Source organism: Ambystoma mexicanum, chromosome 12, assembly GCF_040938575.1.
Source record: "Ambystoma mexicanum isolate Mex_15411 chromosome 12, UKY_AmexF1_1, whole genome shotgun sequence".
NCBI classification, from domain to species: Eukaryota; Metazoa; Chordata; class Amphibia; order Caudata; family Ambystomatidae; genus Ambystoma; species Ambystoma mexicanum.
In genome coordinates, this window is record NC_090936.1 from 1,187,798,900 (window position 1) to 1,187,822,206 (window position 23,307).

At 46.2% G+C, this 23,307-nt stretch overlaps 1 protein-coding gene across 1 annotated transcript; it reads left to right on the top strand.

The window, feature by feature from the left end:
- Window positions 1–1,933: 1,933 nt before the first annotated feature.
- On the top strand, window positions 1,934–22,096 carry LOC138513119 (zinc finger MYM-type protein 1-like). The gene is made up of 2 exons (XM_069627770.1): window positions 1,934–2,049; window positions 19,196–22,096. The coding sequence occupies exon 2, from the start codon at window positions 20,169–20,171 to the stop codon at window positions 21,798–21,800; it is 1,632 nt and encodes a 543-aa protein (XP_069483871.1). The 5' UTR covers window positions 1,934–2,049; window positions 19,196–20,168; the 3' UTR covers window positions 21,801–22,096.
- Window positions 22,097–23,307: the final 1,211 nt, after the last annotated feature.

A 23,307-nucleotide genomic window follows, 5' to 3' on the forward strand; every position in this document is an offset into this window, starting at 1 on the left:
ACTTGAAGCGAGAGTTTCTCGACACTTCCTTGGGGTACCCCAGTATCCGTTCCCATTCTTTCTCCGTTATATTTGTGCCCAAGTCCTTTTTCCATAGCTCTTTCAGTGCCGAGCTTTTGGGGTTGGGTTTATCTATCAACAGGCTATACAATCTGGATATCGGCCGCCATCCATCGCTCAGACTACACAACCTTTGTGCACTAAATGTCTGTGATCCACTCTCCTACAGTCTGTCAGCAATGCACAGATGTAAAGAACGATCAGAAGGCGCAGTGCACGCTCATATTATGCTGTGTTCTGCTCCCGGTTAAACGTGGGCAAATACATTTGTACGAACCCCCCAAAAACCCACATTTTCATTGTATTTGGGATTCTTGGGGTTTCAAAAATTGCCAAGCGGTTCAAGTGACAGATTTGTGTTAATCTCATGTCAATTTCAAGCTGATAAAATGTTGCAGAAAATAATGACCCTTTCCAGCCAGCACATGTTCAAAGCAAACAAAGTATAAACTTAATAGAAAGGGACAAAAGGTGAGATCCTCTCCTGCCAGGGATGGCCAAAGAAACAAAGTATCTAATTGGCTAATGGCTTACACCTGGCTGATTCTGTAACAAAGCAACCAGAACTACTCCTTTGTTTTCAACTGAAAAAAACCACTGCAGAGTTCTGTGCTTATCCCAAGGTAGAGAGAGCTCATAATATTGCAAAATCTCCCAACTAAATTGTATTTCTTTAAGCAACACCAGAGGGGTGAACGTCTGCACCATGAATACTTGCTATTTGATGGACCCTACCTCCCTCCTACTGGCCCTTCCGAGGTTCTTGTCTTGCAGTCATGGACTTTCCCTGTCAATGTTCCTCAGTGGTCCTCATGGAAGCAAACTCCGCGGGATGATGCTTCGTGCGCACCTAATGCACGACTGACTCTTCCCCAGCCCCATGGGCTTTTCAAAGCTCCATGCCTGTATTCATTAATGACAATGTGATACTATAAACCTCAATAATTCTCAATGTGTCAATCTCTCAACAATCAAAGAAGAGGACACAGGAAGGCCAGGCACGTGACTGCTGACTGTGCTGCTCTCACTCGAAATCTTACAATTGCGCATTCCAACTTTACTAATAAGAATGAAAGGCGGAGTTGTTCTTACACAGATTCAAGTATGGGATCTGCAGGCAACACATAGTTTTCTGCAGCAGGGCCATTAACCTACTGAGATGTCCTACCAGAGAGTTTAAACTGCTGCCCTTCTGGATAACATTCCCAGATGCACTAATCTCCATTCCCTCTTGCGGACCCCATGCCCTCCTCGGCCCTCACCCCTCTCGTCCTCCCAACATGTCTCTCTCTTTCTGCAACCCTTGACGCTTTTCTGTGTATTGTTATTCCAAAGAATCTAGCGGAACCAGCCAGGAAGCTCTGCCAGCCTTTGCTGAAACGTTAAGCATCTTAAAGCAGCTTTCAGTAGGTTCAGGCTGGAAGCGAAAGCTACAGGAACCAGCAAGCCCACCCAAACTTCCCTTGGAGATTCGCATGCGCCTGCACATCTGTTTTGGAAAAGATTGCAGAGTGCCTAATAAAATAGGGTGACAGGACGTCCCGTTTTTCCTGGGACAGTCCCGGGAAATCACCCTCCGTCCCGGGGAACTGGGAGTTTTTACCGGGACCGATTTCAAAAGCCTGAAATCACGTCCTGGCATGACTCTTCTGGCGCAAATGGGAGCGTGAAATGCTTTTCACTCCCCCATTTCCTCCTCCTTCCCCTCTCCAGCGCTCTCGTCCAATGAGAGTAGTGCCTGTGAGCACGCCCGCCTCCCTGCTCTCCACCTCCGCAACAGCCCATCGAAGTAGAAGTAGGACTACAGCTGCATTTGTATTTACCTTAGTCCTACTTCTATGTCGGTCACCCTAAACAATAGCAATACTTGTATATAGCCGGTAAGATAGCTCAGTGTGTAAAGCGATCGCTGCTGCAATCTGTGTTTGATTTGCAGGTTTGAAACGTGGCAAGCTCAACTCAGCCTTTCACCCTTCCGCCGTCATTAAAGTGAGTACCAATTTCGATTGGGTAATAATAATAGTGTACAAAAATGTTTTATGTAAAGCGCTTTGGAGAAAGCCGCTATACAAATAACGTATTATATCAACGTTCTTTTCAACCTCTTGTCCCTCCGGTGGCGTCATATCCGGCCTTTATCCTGATTAGCGCCCAGTTGCCCAATGGAGCATGGTGGCATTAAATGGCACAGTGACAGTCGCCAGTGATTTCATTTGCTTCCTCGTCGCGCTAGTCATTAACCATCAGCATAATTGGCATCTTTGGATCTCAGACACAGAGGCATTTTCTGCATTGTTAAAACATAAATGAAACACGTGGCCTGCCCACTATTTGTGTATGCGAGTGTGTACGCCTGTGTGTGTTTGCATGCACAAGCCAAAAGACACATGTTGGCTGTTCCACTCAATGGTGTATTATATTGTGGATTTCTATGGGGCACACATATGCCACTGGCCTGCTGTGCATATATTTGGACACAGAACTCCTCAGGACTTGTAAAAACCTTAATACCTATAAGAATACACAAATGTGTGTACGTTCAGCTGCCCCCACAGAGGACTCATAGCCCCACATGGTCCCTTCGTTCCTGAGAAGGACCCTGTGGCAGGGGTGGGGGAGTGGTGGGGGCCCTGGTAAATTCACAACTGGATTACTGTGACAGCCTTCTTGCCAGGCTCCTGCCAAGCAAACACATCGGCTGCAGAAGACACAAAAGGGCCGGTCAGAATGGTGTTTGGAGTGAGGAAGTCCTCACCCATTTTGGGGCGGCCTTGCTGCACTGATTGGCTAGCTGTGGAGGTTCGGATTACATTTAAGATTGGGTGAATCATATACAAATGTTTGAATACCCTAGCCCCTTTAGGTTTAGCAGAAAAGTGAAGTCTTTGCAACCAACTCCGATCCTCCGATCAGGGAATAGGCTGCTTTTGGCAATCCCTTCTTCCTCCTGTGTGCATAGAGGAGATCATAGATTATCTGTATACGGATCTAAACTATGGAACAGCCTCCCACGGGAGATTAGTCAAGTAGAGTCTTTTTTCAGTTCCGTAAAGAGTTAAAAACCTATCATTTTAATTAGGTCAACTGGATTCTGGTCATAGCCATTGAGTACTTTTTTCCGGAACTGGTACCTGTTCACTGTTCGTTCATATAACATCTGTGCCTAGATACGATTTGGTTCGTCACTGTCGCGCAAAACAAGACTCTCAACCAATTAATAGCAAAAGGCTAAAATAGCTCCCTCGATAATGTTTGTTCTTGTCCATGAAAGTTCACCAAATTTGGCTTGCAATTAATCTGGCCAAATCCAAAGACTCATAGAAAAGTTGGTGACATTTCACCAGCGTTTTCATGCCCAAATAAGAGATTTTTTAATTGTGATTTCTGTAGGAGCTGAAAAATTACGTTTTCCGTCCCTATATATCAAAACAGCCTTCTTCGATCTTTGAGATTTTTGCATGCCCCCGGGCATTAGGCTGAGGTCATATGTGCGAAAGAAAATTTAAAAATGGGACCAGCCAAACTCAAGATCTTCACTTTTTAAGCCCAGGAAATTGTATAGATATTTTTATACTGTAGGTGCGGAGGTTGAAACGGTAGGAAGAATGTAGTGTCCCAGAGTCACAAACATCCACAACCAGCACATCCAATGTTGCACGCATTGCAGTAGGTTCGGACTGATGAAACAAAATAAGGGATACATTGAGCACAGCACACAATTGTCCACAGTGCCTAACACACACAAAAGCACAGTGAGACACATATCTACCACCACTCCACCACCCCCTAGAATCCGAACGGACACAACATAAACAAGGTATATTGGTAGAGTGTTCCATGCCACCAGGCACCAAACACAGAATACACAAAATACCACACAACACGCCATGCTCAGGGCATATTGACAAGCTGAAAAAAAAAATGCAATCTCCAAAGAAGTAACATTTGGAGTGTTACGTAGTACATATTGGATCAGGTACTATGCCAGGAACATGTTCCGTGTGGTTAATATTTTTTGGGGGGGATTATGTCATGTAAGGGCCAAATAAAAGAGAAGATGGGAACTCTCACAAGTCCTCAAGATGGTCTTCTCTGGAAAAGGTCTTCTCAGCTGGGTGCTGGCGGCCAGGCTTTCAAGCTTCTTGAGCCAAGTCTTTAGAGTTGCCAGGAGGTTGCCTTGACTCATTTGTCTCAGGTGTTGCAGGCTCACAGGATTCCCAAATCCTGTTTCTTTGACCTCCAGATGCGGTCTTTCCAGGGTCCCATACCACTGAACTCACTCCTGCACCAGGTCTTGGGAGCAGACGGGTCATCATTCGTAGTCAGAAGGGGGAACTAAACAGGGGTTCTAGTGTTGGTCGAGTGAACCTTTACATTTCTCTCCTCCACCTGTAAGTGGATCATAACCTCCTTGACCCCATCTCGTTCTTCCTCCTATCCTTTGTGAACAAACCTATCCACCTTGCATAGGGGAAAGGTATGTGAGAAACCAAACTGTGTCTCGCTCACTAGTCGTCTGTGACTTGTCATCCAGGTGGCCAGGACACGGCCATCGCTTTTGGATCCAGTTGCTGGGGGTGGACCACTGCGGGAGGATTACATGGGTGAAGGGTCTTCAGGGAGTGGGGGTGAGGCAGCCGATGGTGAAATACGGTATTCTCCCCTTTTTTGTTCATCTAACCAATCCTATTTTTTAGTATTCTATGAGATCCCCCTAGCCCACTTTTTACACAAACACTGGGCCGAGGAAGAGGGTGACTGAGAGTAACAAGACTAACTCCCATACGTTGTACTGGACATGTCCGGTTAATTGGGTCAGGCAAAGTCAGGCACTTGACTTTAAGTGCAAACACCTGATACCAATTAGCTCTCCTCACATTAATGAAAGACAGAACCTAGAGACACACTCTGAGCAAGGTGGAACACGAGTACGAGCAAGAACTTCCGGGGCAAAGGCAAAACTACTGGAGCAGAGTGACGGACCAAGGGACAAGCGCAGTGGGTCAAAAACCCCAAGAGTTTCCTACTGGAGGTTGTTGCCTCCGACAGGCTGCAAAAGATATGTGGTGAAGGCCAGATCACACATCAGAAGGCTGCGTTGTGGTTCACAGACGTCAGTGACCCTCACGGGTGAACAGCAGAGTGGGGGAGGCGAGGCCAAGCCTGTGGCACTAACCTTGACTCGTGAGTGGGAAATCCTAAAACCAAGAAAGAAACGCACACAGCCGGTGAGTTGGCAAGCGAGCTGAGAGACTGGTGTGTGTTATGATATGATATGGTATGGCATTTGTAACGCACCTATACACAAGTGTTTTAAGGCGCGACGAGGCTGGGGGGGACAAGGGGAAAACAGACAACGATCCTACTAGGCCAGGTGTCATTCAGATCGCGCAAGTGCAAGGGTAGGGGGACTGGGAAAAGTGCAAGGGGAACGGGAGAGGGGAAGTGCAGTACATGGTTAGTAGAATACAAGATAAGTAATAGGGCCAGCCGGTGGCAAGTGCAAGGAGAGTGCAGTACATGATTAGTAGAATACAAGATAAATAATAGTGCCAGCTGGTGGCAAGTGCAAGGTAAGTGCCGGGAGAAGGGGCTGTAGGATACAGAGACAGTCCCGTATTGCAGGTAGGCAGTGCAGGGAAGAGTGGCAGGGCCAAGGACCGAGATGTGTTAAAGAAAGTTTGAAGTGGCAACATTATATTGCAAGTGAAGGCTGCACACATGTGGATGAGACACGAAGAAAGGCAGACCTGTGAATGAACATTGAAATAAATCGGTGATACTGAGTAACGGAGTGTCCAGTGAAAGGACGTAGCCCATTCGAAAGTCTCCATGAAAGGTGCATTGTGTGAAACGATAAAGCAAATGAACTGCAAAAGCGACATAAGCAAAATGAACTCCTAGAGAAGGGCAGAGTGAAAGTTGAATCTTGAACTTTTAGTCGAAGTGGTCCTGCAAAGGTCTGTAAAGAAAGCCACACACATTCGAAAGTATTCGACATACGAAAGCGGTCTAAACCTGACTGAAGGAGAACCAAAGGGTAACAAACTTGGGGAAGGCAACCACTTGCAAGTTTTGTTGAACTGTGTTTTGAAGCGGGCTGTCATGACCACTGTGAGGGGGTACAAGTTGTGCCAGAAGCAGACTCCCACCAGAACCCTGAGGGCCTTAGAACCAGCAAAAGGGCTCCTGGAGCCAGTCCTAGCACCTTTGGCACCAGGCTCATATGTAGGAAGGAAGGGCTGTTCAAACTAGGTCCCAATTATGTACATGGGCCTTTAAATCCAACATGGAAGCAACCACACAATCTAGTTCTAAGAACCAAGCCATGCGGTCTAGTGTTTTGGGTGTGGCAGGCCTGGAACTACTTTCCCTGGTACTACTTTACCTGGGCTATATAAACCACACCCTGACTGCAGAACACGCTTCGTGTTATTCTGCAACCAGCAGCGTGATGCTCACCGTATCCAGCTCCAGGTCTTCAGCATCTTCCTGTAATCCTGCAAGAACAAGAACAAGATTATTCTTTCTTACCTGAGAAAACATCATCCAGCACTCAGCATCTCAACTGGGCTGCAATCTGTGGAAACCGAGAGAAGAAGAAACATCACTAACCTGCGAGTACTAGCTTAAGGACTTCCGGCGAACCACTACCACAGCTGCTGTTCGAACATTGCGACCTGCAATAACGAGAAAGGGAAAAACAATATTAGAACGCGCGCTTCCAAAACATCGCATTCCATCAGTCTTACCTGAATTCCATCGCACTACGCTACGCTTCCATCCGGAGCACCACAGCAACATCTGCAAAGGAAAAGAGACATATTCAGGTTTGCTTTCAATATTAAACAACTGCACAGCGCTGTACTTACTTTAACGTATTTCGGGGGCCTGTTTTTCATCGCGCTCTCTTCCACTCGCAGCACCACAGCGGCCTGTGAGGAGAAGAAGAAGAAAACACAGGTTAGCTTTAAAAGACAACAAAGGCGCTGTGTTTCACGCTTTCTCTTACCTAGAAACATGCTATATAAGGGTTGTCATCCAGAGTAAATGAACTGGACATAAATATACATCAATAAGGGCTTCCATCAGCATCCCAGACTAGGCATTGACTTAGCTGTAGTGTTGAATTGAAGTTGCTTACAATGCAACCTTATCCAGAATCTTTAGTTAAAATGGGATCGTAGTGATCGGTCTGTAATTGGTTGGAATAGTGGGGTCGAGAGTTTGTTTTTTGAGTAGTGGGAGTACCCAGGATTCCTTCAGGTTGCTGGGTATAGGAAGAGTTGATAAGTTTAGTAATGAATGGGGCCAACTCTCTGGCTGCATCCTTGATGATCTGTGCTGGACAGCTGTCGCCCGGGCAGTTGGATGGTTTTAGAGAGGCAATGATTTTTTGTACATCTGGTACAGAAACATTTGAGAATTTGAAGCCGTGAAGCAGTGGGGGAAGAGGTGGCTGGTTCTGTGCTTCCTTGAGGGGTTTAGTATTTGCTTGGTTGGTAAGTAGTTTACGTTTGTCCGCTATTTTGGTCTGACGATTGGTCATTTTATTGGTCAGTGCACTTTGAATGTTAGTACACCAAAGTTTGTCTTTTGTACATATATCTATAGGTGGGTTGGATGTCTCAATTTCTCGCAGGATGGTGAAAAGTTCTTTGGTTCTAGAGCCTGCTTGATTTATTCTGTTATTATAGGTCTCTAGTTTGGTACGGATGATCTCATTTTTATAGTTAGAGGACATGGAGACTAAGTTGGTTTTGTTCTCAGGGGAGGGTTTGAGTTTCCAAAGAGTTTCTAGTTTTCTTTTTTCGGTGAGGAGCACTTTTAACTCAGGGGTAAACCATGAGCTCACATGGGCTTTTGGTTTTGCTCTGTGGTAGGGACCTGGCACAAGGGCAGCCACCAACTTGGATCTTGGAAGTGGTCTCGACTTGTGGCTTGTCCCCCTCTCGTGATCTTCTGGCCACTCTGTTGCTTCTGGCTTGGATGTGGGTCTCTCTGCCTCCCAAAGCATGTGGATCAGAAGTCCAGGAAGCCCTCGGTAAGTAAGAGGGGCTGTTGGATGTGAATAAAGCTTTCCTTGCGTGAGGCAACAGTGACATTGGCCCTCATTATGAGTGTGCCGGTCTGGCAAAAATGCTGGTAAAAGGGCCTGTAATTCTGGATCCAGCATTTTTCCCCGGACTGGCACACTTTGACTTTTCTGTTAGGTGCAGTGAACTACCGGCAGGCCTGATCTGCCGGGAGTTCAGGCCCCTACCGGCAAACAATTGCTCCTATCACTGGCACTGCTACTACCGGTGCCCGTGATGGGTGCAAGTTCATTCAATAGAGTCCTATAGGACTTCTTTGAATGGGAATTTACCGCCATTGCCGGCACTTGTAAGATTCTGGTAACTCTGTATAACTGGTACCGGTAAAGGTAAGGCGAGTCTGCCAGTAAGTCACCGGTAGCAGTGCCAGGTTACCAGCAGACTCGTAATGAGGGTCATTGTATTGTTGGTGAGCTGAAAAGGGGCTGGAGAAGAAAGGTTTTTTGGTTTAGAATGTTTGCACTCAGCACAGGTGAGTTAAATATCATGAATCGAATTCCACAATGTTCATTTTGTATCCAAAGGGCTCCTGAAGTCCAGGTCTGTGTGTTTAACTGAATAGACAGATTTCCTTGCTAGCTGTACAGAGCTAAGGAAGTGTATCAACACACTGGAAGGTGACCTCAGCAGAATGACACACCTTTTCCACTGAAATCGAATTAATCAATTCATGGTCTGAGCGTTTGGGTCTGGCCGTAGAGCTGGTATGGCTCTCCGTGAGTACTAACAACCAGGCAATAGGACTTTCAGTATTAAAGCGCCCTAGTGGATGGATGTAATGGGGAGACCCCCAACCCTGAAATAGGGAGTGCCTAACCCCCAAGACAAGTCTGGGCTCTGGCAATGGGACTGGCCTCTGCTAAAGGACTAAGTCCATGGGAGTCTTTCGCAGGGTTTCTCCTCATTTTGCTGCAGGCCCATCATCCACGTCCTGGAAGGGGGGGGGGCACCCAGCCCCTCTCATTCACTCTCTCTGTGACCCGCAAAGCCAGACGGGGAGACATAAGATCAAGAGACACCCTAAACAACACACAGGAGAACAAACACATCATAGCATAAGAAACTATCAACAGTGCAGTAGCGCAAACCCACGCATAGCAAGCCTGCTCGCGTGTGCAACGGAAGCCCTTGCGGAACATGCATAATTATTCAGGACCTTGTGCTAGCAAGGCACAACATATACTGCAACATGTTTGGCATGATGTGAGCAGGGAGATGCCCCGCCCCACACATGCCCCTACTCGCCCATTTCAACCCAAACCGTATGGCCACACCCTAACATGTTCCATGCTTGCTCACACTGCAAACGCCTCCGATCCATGACGTCAAAGTCGGCGCGCTGTCCGATGCACCACACAATGTAAGGGGTGCCGTTTGTACCAATGTAACACTCATACACATATAGACACACGCCCACTAATTACTCCAAAGACACAAATACTCACATCAAAACGGACCTAACTTAAGCAACTTTTGATTTCACAGGTTGACTACCACACAGAGCCTGAACCTTTGCGAAATGCCCCAACACCCAGTCCCCTCCAAAACCCAATGTTGCGTCATACAACTAGATTTTCTATATGCGCAAAGGGTCAGTGTGAAGCGGAGTATTTGCAAGTAATGTAATCTAAACACAGTGCAGAAGACCAGCAAATACACATACATCCCAGGTCCAGGCTGCACAACAACTGATCCGCAACATCACACCAGTAATGCATTATAACACAAAGGCGCCCACAAAGACTCTGGTAAGCTCAATGCATGCCCTCGTGCAGCCCTCCATCCTGTTAACAAAACATCACACATACACACTACAAAGACCACTACCGCCACACTCAGGTATGCATACCCTCAAAAAATACACGCCTACAAAATCACAGACAGATGTGCCACCTCACTAAGAAATCACCTGGGATAGTCCGTTTCACAGCGCATCAGAATGCACCCCAGAATATTGCAGCACTTGTTACCTAATGGAAGGGGTTCGATATTTCCACGCCCAGCACTCACACACACTCCACCCAAACACATCATTTTGTAACCAAATTTGATTTGCACTGTGTGTACTTGAAACAACAAACCTAAACATCACAAGACTTGTTAAAACCTAAATGCAGCTCCTCATAGCCGCACCCTACAAGAGGTTCAGGAAGAAGATTTTGGTGCGGCTGCCTGCCACCCACCGGATCGTGGCCAGTAAGATAGCTCAGCGGGTTGAGCGCTCGCTGCTGCGATCTGAGCGTGATCTGCAGGTCACAGGTTCGAATCCTGGCAAGGCCAAATCAGCTTTTCATCCTTCCTAGGTCGATAAAGGTTGGGTGATATTGCATGTAAATATGTGCTCTGTAAAGCGCTTTGGGTTAAGGCGCTATATAAATAGCACATCATTATCATAATGTCCCACTGATGCACAAGAACCGCTGGCGCCCCTGTGCTCAATGCCACAGACCCTAGTGTGTGTGGGCAGCACCGCTGACTGACAAATCCCAGTGGGCAATGCATCGGTCATTACCATTGCTAAGGCCGCATCCTTATTTATTTATTTATTTTATTTCGTCATTTGCATAGCGCACATAGCCCGGGCGGCATCTAGGCGCTTCCTTGCTATGCATCATTATCTTCGTCATCGTCACTTTCAGGCAGAATGCGCTCTCGGGCTGCCATTGAGATACCCCGACTAATGCGCTCTTTCCGTTTCATTAGCGTGCACTAATCAATCACGCGCGGCGCGCCGGGTCCTGGGACAATATATCACGAGAGATTCAATAAGTACAGGTCAACACTGCACGTGCATGTCATGTGCACACATTCTTCGCAATGCATTGCTGAGCCCACCTTAGACGCACAGGAGAAGACTATGATTAGGGCAGGTGCAGACTTACTGATCCCTGAGAAGCGGGGATCTCAGGCAAGCACAGAGACTGTATGAAGGATCACTCAAGAGACTAAGCCACACCACGTGACGCAAACATGTTTTGAAAAACATAGGCATCTTTTACATAATTTCGATGTGGACTCCCAACAGTCCATCCCTGGGAATAGAGAATGTGTGTTCACTCGGGCACCAAGACTCGAACGCACATGAAGTCCAAGATTCGTGTGCACCCGGAAAGGGGAGAGACAGATACATGTGTGCACGGACCAACCAATGAAGGGGTTCTTCAAATGCACACATCGCAGTATGTGCCACCAATGTGCCCTCAACAACATCACTAAGAACAAAAACGACACTTGGGTTCAGGATTTTATTCATTGTAGAACCAAATGTGTCATTTGATTGTTGTTTGTGTTTGCAACAATATGGTCTCCCCAACCATGCTTTCTTTCCTCTAGGCAAGATCATTAACTCTGCTACCAGGACTCCCTTTGAACTCCCTCACTTCACACCTACTTCCTCGTACTGTCACCAGGCTGGATGGCTTATGATGCAAAACAGTGCTTAGAGTGAGAGCTGTGGCCCTGGAGGAACCACGGGGGAGGGGATCGGTGTCACCAGATCAATACATGTCTGTGTCGCCCTCCTCTGATCATGCCACTGTTTGTACTTGGGATTTACGACAGTCCATTGTATTCTTTTTTTTAATTTATTTTTTTATTTGTTTATTTATAAAGTTTTACATATAGCTAATCAAACAATCAGAACAATTAATACTCAGCAAAAATACACAGAATAACAGAATATTATATATACATAACTTGCAATAAATCAGTAAATACTCAGAAAGTCATCCCACACCTTTCCGTACACACTCAACTTCCCTTGCCTCTTGAAAACCACCCTTTCCATGGATGCAAGGGCAGACATCCCCTCAACCCAATCATCAAGAGTAGGCGCATTCCGTGACTTCCAGCCCCTCAGGACCAACTTTTTGCCCAAGACAAGCTCCACCGAATAAAAACTTTTTCCATGACACAGAGAGATCCTCCAGCAATTCTCCACCTCCCAAAATCATTGTCACAAAATCCAATTCAACATCCAAATTCAAAACACGCAGACAGGCACCACAAACATCATGCCAAAATCCCGTACAAGCACACATTCCCACAGTAGATGTTCCAGACTTCCCTGTCCATTCCCACAACACCAGCAATCATCCGAATCCATCAACCCCCTCTTAAACATTCGTTCCGGGCTCCAAAACACTCTATTGAGGATCTTTATCTGTCGAGACCGTTCCACCAGATCAACAGCACAAAGTTTAAAGTTCGCACACATATCCAACCACATCTCGGGCGAAATCACACACCCTAGTCTCCTTCCCCATTCATCTCTCAAATCAGAATTTTCCTGATAAGCAGACACAATACATTTGTATATCCTGCTAGCAATCGAACAACCACCATGCTCCCTTTCTTTAAGAAAGAGACCTAACATCGAACTTCCTTGTTCCGTCACATCACCTATGCATCTTTTCAATTTTCTGAAAGTCCATTGTATTCCTTTGTTGTGACCCAGCACTATAGCTTTTTGATACCTGTAGCTGTGAGAGCAGAATTAAGATATGGTGTTCCTGCATACACAAAATCATTTGGTGACACTGTTGGTTGTGTCCCGCGTAGTGGGGTTGATGGGTGAGGAGGAGGATTCAGTGACAATGAGGGAGAACGTGGTGTAGGCAGGTAACCAGTGTGTACAGGCACAGTGACTTATCTAGCAGCCAGGTCCGCCACGCTACATGTGTCTCCATAGACCCGCTGTTGTGCAAGGCCATGGAAACAGGGGTTGGCCCAGGGAACTGGGCACATCGGTGTTTGATGGGATGTGTGTGGACACTTTATTTGATCAAACCCAGTCTTTGTAGCATTGATCGCCTTCTGCGTAGTGGGGAGGAAATCTATGCCTGTGCAAGTTCAGAAGTGCATGGAGCACCTGTGGAAGAACCACCCATGGAGAAGGCAAGCTGAGATAGTCCTGTAGTGTGCTGACATGTGCCTATCGCGCGGAAGTTCAGGGCTGACACCACCGTCAGAAGATGCAGATGATTTTGCACAGGTTGGTTGAAATGTGTAGGTCCAGCCTCACCACCTCCAAAAGGTCTGTGATGCTATCTCTGTCCAGGCAGTAGAGTGTAATCAGTTGCTGGTCTGTGTCACTCCGGGGTGATGGTCTGAGCATAGGGATGTGGGGCTTCCATCTCCGTATCCGCCTCCTCCTCAACACGGCCGGTCTCCTCTCTTGCTGTGCCAGATGCTGCCTGTCTCCCGCAGACCGCATAATGAGCTCCGGCACATGGTGGTGCAGCACTCCGTTTCCCAGCATTGTGGCTGTGGTGTGAATCCCCCACCTACTGCTGCGGCTTTCCATCATGTATGCGGCTCAAGCGCTGTTAATTGTCCTCCTGCTGGCCTATGCAGCTAGGTAGCCAACAGCAAACCTGTCAGCTATCGTCATTTAAGCACACCCATACATGCAAACATCTCTTTCTCTTCCTTAGGACACCACCAAGCATCTCTTAACCCCTCCTGTCTTCTCTAAACTGGACTACTGTGCCAGCATCCTTTTTGGGCTCCACAACTATGCTTTCTGTCCTCTCGTCAAGTTCATTAACTTCGCTACCAGGACTCTCTTTGAACTCCCTCACTTCACACCTACTTCCTTGTGCCGTCACCAGGCTGGATGGCTGATGATGCAAAACAGGGGCAGATTTACATTTCTTCCCCTGGTTCGCAAATCTATCCACGGTAAGGCACCTCTCTATCCTCTTCTATCCAACTCTACAAGCCTTCTCGTATTCTCTGCTCTGGCTCCTCGACTACCCTCGGGGCTCCTCGCCTTCCCCGTGCCTCCTCTCGCTTCCACTCTTTCTCTCTTCTTGCTCCACTTGCATGACTTTTTCTTCCCCAGACATCGGAGAAAGAGTCCACACTGATTCGTCCAAAACCAAACTAAAACCCTGCCTCCTCGCCTCTGAGTTACCCTCTTAACCTACCTCTCACCTGCCTTCAAGCTAACATGCTTCTCTCACCACTAACCTGCCTCTGTCCCTCACTACTCTGCCTAAACTCTAGCACTTCACCCACCATGGCCACATCCCTAACACAGCTGGCCGTACTGCCTACCTGCACTTAAAAACGTCAAATTCTGATTGTCCTCTATGAATGTCCACCCAAGTACTGTCCCTGGTGACTTTTCCATTTACTCCCTTCTACAACCTGGTCGGAATGTCACTCGAACCCGCCCCATTGTAAGAAGCTCACTGCTTCCCAACAAATGTGATGTCCTATCTATTGTACGTTCCTTTGTGATCCAAAGAGCATTGTTCTTCCCTGTATATACATAAATAAATAAATAAATATATCTCTAGTTTCTTGTGGGATGATATTCAGCTAGGGTAGTGGGCTAGGTTTGGCGGTACACCAGAATAATCTGCCTATTTGGCGTGATGGCACTACATGTCACATGCCATGCTGCCGGGTTGCAGACATATTCCTACCTGTAATTACCACATCCTTGGGGCGGTAGGTATTTTTGTAGGTTTTTTTCCCCATTCTAGCCAATTTGTGAGACTCTCGTAGGGCGGTTTTACCATCAGACATAGCAGGGATGTCTCTATGGGGGGGACAAACGGGGCACGTGCCCCGGGCCCCCCATCCTGGTGGCCCTGGAGGAGGCCCCCAGAATGATCCTGAGTGTCGTGACACTTATGTGAGAATAGCATGTGCCCGTGCCAGCCTGCCTGCAGTAGGAGGCATGGTGACGGGCAAACTATGCACGGCTGGCTCCCCCTCCGGGGACCTGGCCTTGACTTTAATTTAAAGGTCAATGATCCTTCTTTCCTTCCTAAGTAAAGAAGTAACAAAGCAACATAGTGCTCTAGTCTTCTCTCTGCCCCACCCCCACCGGGCCGGCTTTCTGATTTCGAGTAGTAAGTTGACAACAACTTTTGGATCATCCTAAATCATTGCAGGCCTTCCATGGCTGGGCCTGGGAGGGACCACAATGCAACAACAGCCAATAAAAACTACCATTCTGTTGTTACTATGCAGTAACTCAGAATGTGCAGTTTTCATTGGCTGCTGTGAAATGACATGGTGACGTGTTGTTGTTGCCACAGAAGGCAGCGTGGCACCACCTCCTCACGTGGTGTCTAGGCATGGCGTCGGCTGACCATCTTTACTCTCTTTTCAGAGTCTAGAGCCTGCCTGTTGCTGCCGTGTGCGTGCGGGTGCGGCCTACCAACCTAGTTGGGCCGCCGGCGACTGACTGCCACTGTCTGCACTGCCGCAGTAGTGGGTAGTGCTAGCCAGTGTCAGTGTGCACTGACTGTGCACTAGTCTGTACACCAGCACCCCACGGCTACGGCGGCCACCCATCCACCCACCCACCCCACGTGAGTGACCCACCCGAGAGGCCCAAGAGAGACAGAGTCCCCGGCAGCCGAGCCAGTGAGCTGAGTGCCAGTCCGATGAGGCAACGACGACTCCGACCAAATCAGGTAAGTGCCTGCAGCCAATGGGCAGTGGTCTTAACTTTAATTGCAGTCAGGAATGTAACGGAAACGTCCACGTCCTCACACTGCAGACATTCGCTGTAACGTAAGACATAACGTTCAGAGGAATGCATGTCACTCACAAGCATTTCACACTGTTTCGAACTGCACATGTATTTTATTTGGAAGAGGGCGGCGAGTTAAGGAAATATGTATGCATTTCATTTGGAGAGGTTTTATAATTTCTATGGTACTGTACACCCTCGGTTGAGCCGATCCAATGTGCCATCATAGAATTGGGTTTACCTTTTCTGGGCGACGAATTGCACATTGAACCCTTGCTTTTGCAGTTTATAATATGTTCTAATGAAAAGTTTATGTTGAGTGATACCCCAGAATAGAACATTGTTACACAACACATATTTTCAAAGGGCACACTGCAAGAAAGCGATCAGAAATACAAGTTTCATCCCAGTAACACAATGGATGTTAGAAGTTAGCTGTAGGAGTTAGAAGTTAGTTTCCAGTTAGATGCAGCATTCTCTCACAATAGAGCACATTTTCAGTCTTTTACTTGCCAGGGTGCTTCAGGCCTTTTACTTCTAATCCTGACATACAGCTTTACTATTTGTATTCTGCTTGCTCCTTCTCTGCTTCCAAGATCCATCCCTCCTCCAGATATGGAGGGCAGGTTTCTGGGGGTATTTTTCTGGACTAGTGTGCTTTCTCTCTCACTCTCCCTTTCGCCTCATGTTTGTTAGCCATTAGCATTCTTCTAGTGCCTTCCCATTTAGAAGGCATGGTCTCCTGGGGCTATTGCGTGGGGAAAGATTTGGTATTAGACATCCATAGGGCACTCAGACATTGGCAGTCCTCCTTACACCTTTTCCAGTATGACAAATAGCAGGACAAATAACATTGGATTCCCTCGCTGGTCTGTAATACTGCACGTGGTTCTTCTTTCACACTGTGCACAGTGTCACATTTGATGATCTTGCCATCTTTGCCTCATTGAGTTTTTCAAATGGCTGCGGCCCGTACCACTTGCATTATCTGACCTCAACCATAGACAAAAGACTTCAGAGAGCATTTCTATGTGCTACATTAGGATGTGGAATTAGTTTGATTCATCAACTAGGTGATTTTGGTACTGAGTCAACATTTAGCATATTAACATGTAGCATTCTTACATACAAGTTGAAGTGCCTTTGATGCAAGATGCAAGTGAGTACAGTGTAACAGTGGGTACATAAAACAAAAGGTAAGCATATTGTGTCACGGGCCGGGGTACCCGTGTGTTTATGTAATCTTTTCATATAGATAAAATATGAGTGGGCATGGGGCCATGCGATGCGCTGCCTTTTTGGAGAGGAGGTGGAGTGCAGGCACCCTTGAGTTCTAGAAGGAATTGCAGATGAGAAGACCTATCAAAAGGGAGGTCCCCTGTGGCCCTAATCCCCGCCCACCGTGACCAAGCAGCATCCCTTCCCCTCTGACAGATGGTCCAGCGGTCCCCCCACAACGATCTTCCTAAAGTTTCATGGACCAGTTTAAGTGGCCGTGTCGCCAATGCTCCTCCTCGCCAGAAGTGGTGAGCGGCGCACAGACATTCACGTTAAAGAGGCCGCTGCCCTTTCATCCACCTCAAAACCACAAGGCAGCCTCTTTCGCGACATTCAAGCCGTAATATCACGCGCCCGCATATCTGAAACTGGTCTCTGAAAGGCAAGGGCATACATTTTCAACTTAAACACAAGATATTCAAGTAAAAAAATGTTACTAATTGGCCCCAATTTGCACATTTCCGCATGATACAGCGCATCTGTCCATCGAGACACAGAGAGATCCTGCAGCGATTGGACTCTTCGCACACCTGTGTTGGTGGGTGTGATCTGAAAAGGTATGTGTGGGGGTGGGCTTTTGCAGCACTGGAACTCGGCTCGTTTCTATTCAGATGCCCAAGGCCTGTACGCCATTTTGAAAGCCTTAATTACAGGAGCATTTCAGTCGTTCTCATGCATGTGTGTCTGGTGGACCTGCTTGTTTGCCGCCTTCCCTATCGCAGCCCCACAGCCAAGTGTATCACCGTCACAGACAATGCGTTTTATTTTTATTATAAGACATGCCATGCTTTACAGTTCGCATTGCATTGTGCCCAAACAATGCTTAATGGTACTTTAAAGACGGGTGAACCACATGTCTTGGAGATATTGAGCCGGGCCGGCCTCTCTCTTTGGCTGGATTTAAAGGCAGCTGCTGCAACCCTCCTACCCCCTGGACTCCATGAAGCAACACACGTTTGGGGAACCAGGTGCATGCAAGCAAGCAGAGCATGACAGGCAGCGATTGATATGTTATAGGCAGGGAAAGGAACCTGGCAATAAAGATATCCTCCGATTGCCTTGCACGCCCGGGGATTGAACCAACTTGTGTTGCTCCGACTCATTTTGCTTCCAAGGCGAGCATGTTGCCCTAAGCTATCCTCCCGCCACATTGTGCCCTGTAGTTCTGAGCCCCTCAAACATGCGCCACTATAACCAACTGAGCTCAGTCAATTACACTTACATCTTGCATCTTCTGCAATGATTTGCTCCTTATACCTGCCCTGCACATACACGGTGCACCGCCTGCTGCTATCTTGGAGTGTTAATCCCTTTTGCCATAGTGTTTCCTTCCGTGTTTTCCACCCCATTCAGTGTGTGTGTACTCCAATTAAGTTAACTCTCAAAAGAGTGATTTGAACAGACGCTGGCAGGAACTTTGAATGCAAAGCTTGATGGTAAATTAACAGTGTTTTGGGCAGGCAGAGGCAGGAATGGGTGGGATTGGCAATTAGCATGGCCATCAGTCATGGGCAGGCAATGCGTGGGCAAATAACCAAACAACACCTACAGAGACTGTGTCCCTCCTTATATGTCATTTCACCCTGTCTGTACGCCAAAGCAATGCTTCTGGATTATAGGTGTCGCAAGAGACACCTAATAGTCCAAAATAAAAAAGGGCAGCGCTGGAGCATCACAGAGTCATCTTTGTTTAAAGAGTGGACTTTTGTCTACAGCTTTGCCGCCCAAGCACTAGGAACCATGTATGACATGTTTCATGAAGAATTGAAGCATAATATTAAGTGGGCTGTCAGTCAGTACAGTCGGGCTGAAACTTAAATACGGACTGCTGTTATTATAACTCATGTCTTATACCAGACCTATTGACCGCAAAAGGATAAAGGCTGATAAATGAAGGGCTCTCGTGTACGAGATTCCATGCATGTTGCTACGTATTATAATAATAGGTGCATCACAAAGTTCTGTGTCTCTTGGCTTACTCAAGACAACTTATTTTGATGTCAATGTCTATGCTTCATAGACTTGAGTATCAAAGTAATCACCCTTAATGTCTTCAGACCATCTTCACTTGTCTTCTAATAATAATCGTTTGGTGTGTGAGCTAAACAAATCCTCTGGATTATCCCCATTTTCATAGAGATCTATGACCACACAAGCCGGGATATGGAGGACCCTTACTGTACCCCCATGTTGTAATTCATGGCATGTTTTAAACTTCAAAGGTACAGCACTAAAATGATTTGCTTGTACTCTGCCTTTTTTTTAGGTTCACAATCCACGAGAAGATGCCACAAGCCAGCCTTTTTCACGTCTATCTGAATGAAATGCTCTGAATGAAAGGCTCTGCTCCTGCTAAGTTAAGTTTAGCAAAGGAAAAAAAAGCCAATCAATACATGATCTCATAATGAGGCGTTCATATGAAAGTGGAGCTGCCAAAAGGAAAAAAGTAGAAAGAAAAGAGAAGCATGGTAATCAACAAAAACTGTCTTCCTATTTCTCTGTACAGCAAAAACCATCTAGTAGTGACACTTCTATTGAGGAGCAACCACAATGCGAAAGCGCGCACACTGAGGCTCATGCTGAGTCCATAGAAGAGTTCACCGAGGGGTTATTTGCTGTTCCCACTTCACCTAGCAGTGGTCATCTACAAATAGTGGCTGAGCAGCCTTCCCCTGCACCAGGAGGAGGAGACGATGACAACCGGCCTGCAGAAATATTGGAAACTGCATCAGTGAGCGTCACATGCTCTTCCACAGATCCTGCACTACGGGATCTATCACAAACAAATTGCGGTACTATTGGATTAAAAAAGGTTCGGCAGCCTGTCAAAACCTCAACAACAATTTTTCCAAGTCAACCCGTGTTTATGTACTTGGTGACAAAAGAACAAAAAGATGCTTAACACAAGCATTATTTGAGCGAAAAATGTGGAATGGCGAACTTGAAACCGCGAATGGTTGCTATACTCCCCATCACAAGGTTCAGTTTACTGCTTTGTCTGCCGTTTGTTTTCTAGTACTGATTCCGCATTCAGTACAACTGGTTTTAATGACTGGAAGCATGCATCTTCCCGCATTCATGAACATGAACATGCTCCTGAGCATGAAAGGTGCAATGTAATACTTTGGAAACGTCAAACGGAAACTGGCCGCATTGACTCAACATTAGCTGAACAGTTAAAACATGGACAAACCTACTGGCAGGATGTGCTTAAAAGAGTTGTAGCAGTTGTAAAGTTCATGTCATTGCGGGGTCTAGCATTCCGAGGAGAAGATCAGATTATAGGATCACAGCACAGTGGAAATTATTTAGGGATTTTGGAGCTGATCAGCCAGTTTGATCCCTTCCTGGACGAACACATCAAAACATACGGGAATGCTGGTAAGGGAAATCCATCCCATCTATCACCAAATATTTGTGAAGAATTCATCACACTGATGAGCAAAAAGGTTTTCTCTGCTATTTTTTCAGAACTGAGAGAAGCAAAGTATTATTCACTTATCATCGACTCCACTCCAGATGTGTGTAACATCGACCAGTTGACTTTTATGGTGCGATATGTAAAGGATGATGCTCCAAAGGAGAGATTTCTGGAGTTTCTCCCAATTCATGGCCATGGAGCAGAGTACATTGCAGATGTTGTCGTCCAGTTCTTGGAAGGGGCAGGTATCCCCATATCAGATTGCTGTGGCCAGTCATACGATAATGCATCCAATATGGCAGGACAGTACTCAGGCTTACAGGCAAGGATAAAAGAGATCAACAAATTTGCTGTTTATGTTCCCTGTGCAGGACATTCCTTGAATCTAGTTGGTGTCAAGGCTGCCGAGTGCAACGTGCAGGTAGTTTCTTATTTTGACTTTGTTCAACACTTGTACACATGTCTTTCTGCTTCTACTCATCACTGGAATGTGTTGGTGTCTTCTGTAGGTCCAGCTCACAAGATTGTGAAACGCGTGTCTGACACTAGATGGTCAGCTCATGCAGATGCTGTTAATGCTCTGTGTGATGGCTATGAAAGAATTCAAGCTGCTCTTGATTCACTGAGTAATGATAACACACAAACAAAATACACCACACACGATGCACTAAGTCTTCTTAAAAAAACGGAGAAGCTGGAAACCATTTTTCTAACCGTTGTTTGGAATGACATTTTCTCACGTTTCAATGAAACAAGCGAAACTGTTCAGACAGAAGATATCAACCTCTCTGTTGCAGTTAATATCATCCAGTCATTGAAGTTGTATGTACAAGTAATAAGAGCCACATTTAATGAATATGAAGTCAAGGCAAAGGCAAAGGTGCCAGAGGCAGATTACAGTGACCAAGGTAAACGTGTGAAACAGCGAAGCTCTCGTCTAACTGGCTTTGAAGGAGCTGCGAGTGATATGGTCCTTCAAGGACGGCAGAAATTTCACATAGAAACATACTTGCCAATCATGGACTCAATAATTAATGGGTTAACAAGACAAGGTGACGCATACAAAGATATCAGCAATAGATTTGGATTCCTCGCGGACCTGAGAGACAAGGATGGAAAAGAAATTAGTGAACATTGCTTAAAGCTGGCCTCTTACTACCAGCAAGATCTTGAGAAATCGAACCTAATTTCTGAATGCCAACAATTTAAGCATTATACATTTGAAAAGAAAGAAACCATGTCAATTTTGTGTATTTACAAGATAATAAACAATGATGAGCTTGGCACTGCATTCCCAAATCTAGAAATTGCATTAAGAATATTCCTCTCTATGATGGTGACAAATTGCAGTGGGGAGCGTTCATTTTCAAAATTGAAGTTGATAAAAAGTGAGCTACGCTACGCCAGTGCTTCAAGCCAGGCTGAATTCTTTGGTTCTGTTAAGCATTGAATCTGAAATGGTTCAAGAGAGAGAATTTTAAGACATAATTAAGGATTTTGCAATACGCAAATCTAGAAGGAAACACATAGTTTAATGTTGGTGGTGTAGAAAGCATATCCTCACTGTCGGCTCATTCTTTCTAGGATTACTTGAATTTGTTTGCCGTGCGGGCATGAACTGAAATGCCAAGTGAATTCTGATGTTTTGTTACATGCTTTTGTCATTTCTGAACTGCCTTATTTATTTCATGTTTTTCCAAGTGCTTGTACTTTCGACACATTCATACAGGCAAACAGGTTCATGTTGAACTGTTAGGTTTTCATTTTGTTTAATAAATGCTTGCTTAAAATACTTTTCCTTTATTTTCTTTCAAAATATATTATTCGAAACAAAAACAAAGTGAAATGTCCTTAATATAGCATCCTCTTGGGGAAACAGATCACAGATGTATAATGTTTATATTTTATTAACGACTAGATAATCCATTTAAAGCTTAGAGGAGTATCTGTTGAATTGGACTCGAGATATGTAATCCCCTCATTTTTCACATGGGGAGGTGGCATGGGTGTCGTGTCGCTGGGGGCGATGGTGACATGGGTTTGGAGGGGGGTGGGAGTAGGTAAAGGGTTTTCGGGCAGGCAAAATGGGTTTTGGGGGGGTGACATGGGTTTTGGGGGGGCTCAAGGCTGTCTGTGCCTGGGCCCCCAAAACTGTTAAGATAGCACTGCCTACTCCTGCTACCCTGCAGTTCCCCTCTGAAGGGTTTGATCTGGGTCTTGCTGTGTCTAACCTGCGTGCTCAGAAGCCGGCGAGATCAGGGCGGTGTTGAAGCTGTTTTCTCATTCCCGCCCTTGTGAGGTGTCTGGTTTACCTAAATGGGACTTGCCATCGGTTTTTAGGGCCCTCCAGGGCGCTCATCTTGAACCTCTGTCAGAAGTTACCCTGAAGTTTGTTACTATGAAGGCTGTGTTCTTGGCGGCCATCACTTCGGCTAGACGTTTGGGTCAGAGCGGGGCTCTGTTGTGCAGGGCTCCTTATTTGGAAGTTCAGTCTGATGCTTTGTACTTGCGTTGCGACCCAGCCTTTCGGCCTAAGTTGGTCTGTAAGTTTCATTTGGGGCAGGAGTCTGTGCTGCCTTCTTTCCATCCCTCAGTTCCCCTGAGGAAGCTCGTGGCATACTCAAGATGTCTGAAGGGTGGTTCTTGTGTATTTGGACCGTAATGTTTTTCTCAGTGGCCGGACAGTCTATTCGTTCCCTTTGTGGTGGCTAACCCCAAGAGAAAAGCTACGGTTCCTTACACCAGTTGGAGGATTAGGGATGTGAAAACTCTTAAATTCACTAGCACCTATTATTGCGCCGCATGCATGTGTGGCGCAATAATAGGTGTTGGTGAATTTTGAGTTTTTGTCTTTGCGTAATTGGTCCTAACAGGTCAGGACACACGTCACCTTTTGCAGCCACATTGTCAATTTAACATGATTATGATACAATAGGTTATTTTTAACACACTTAATA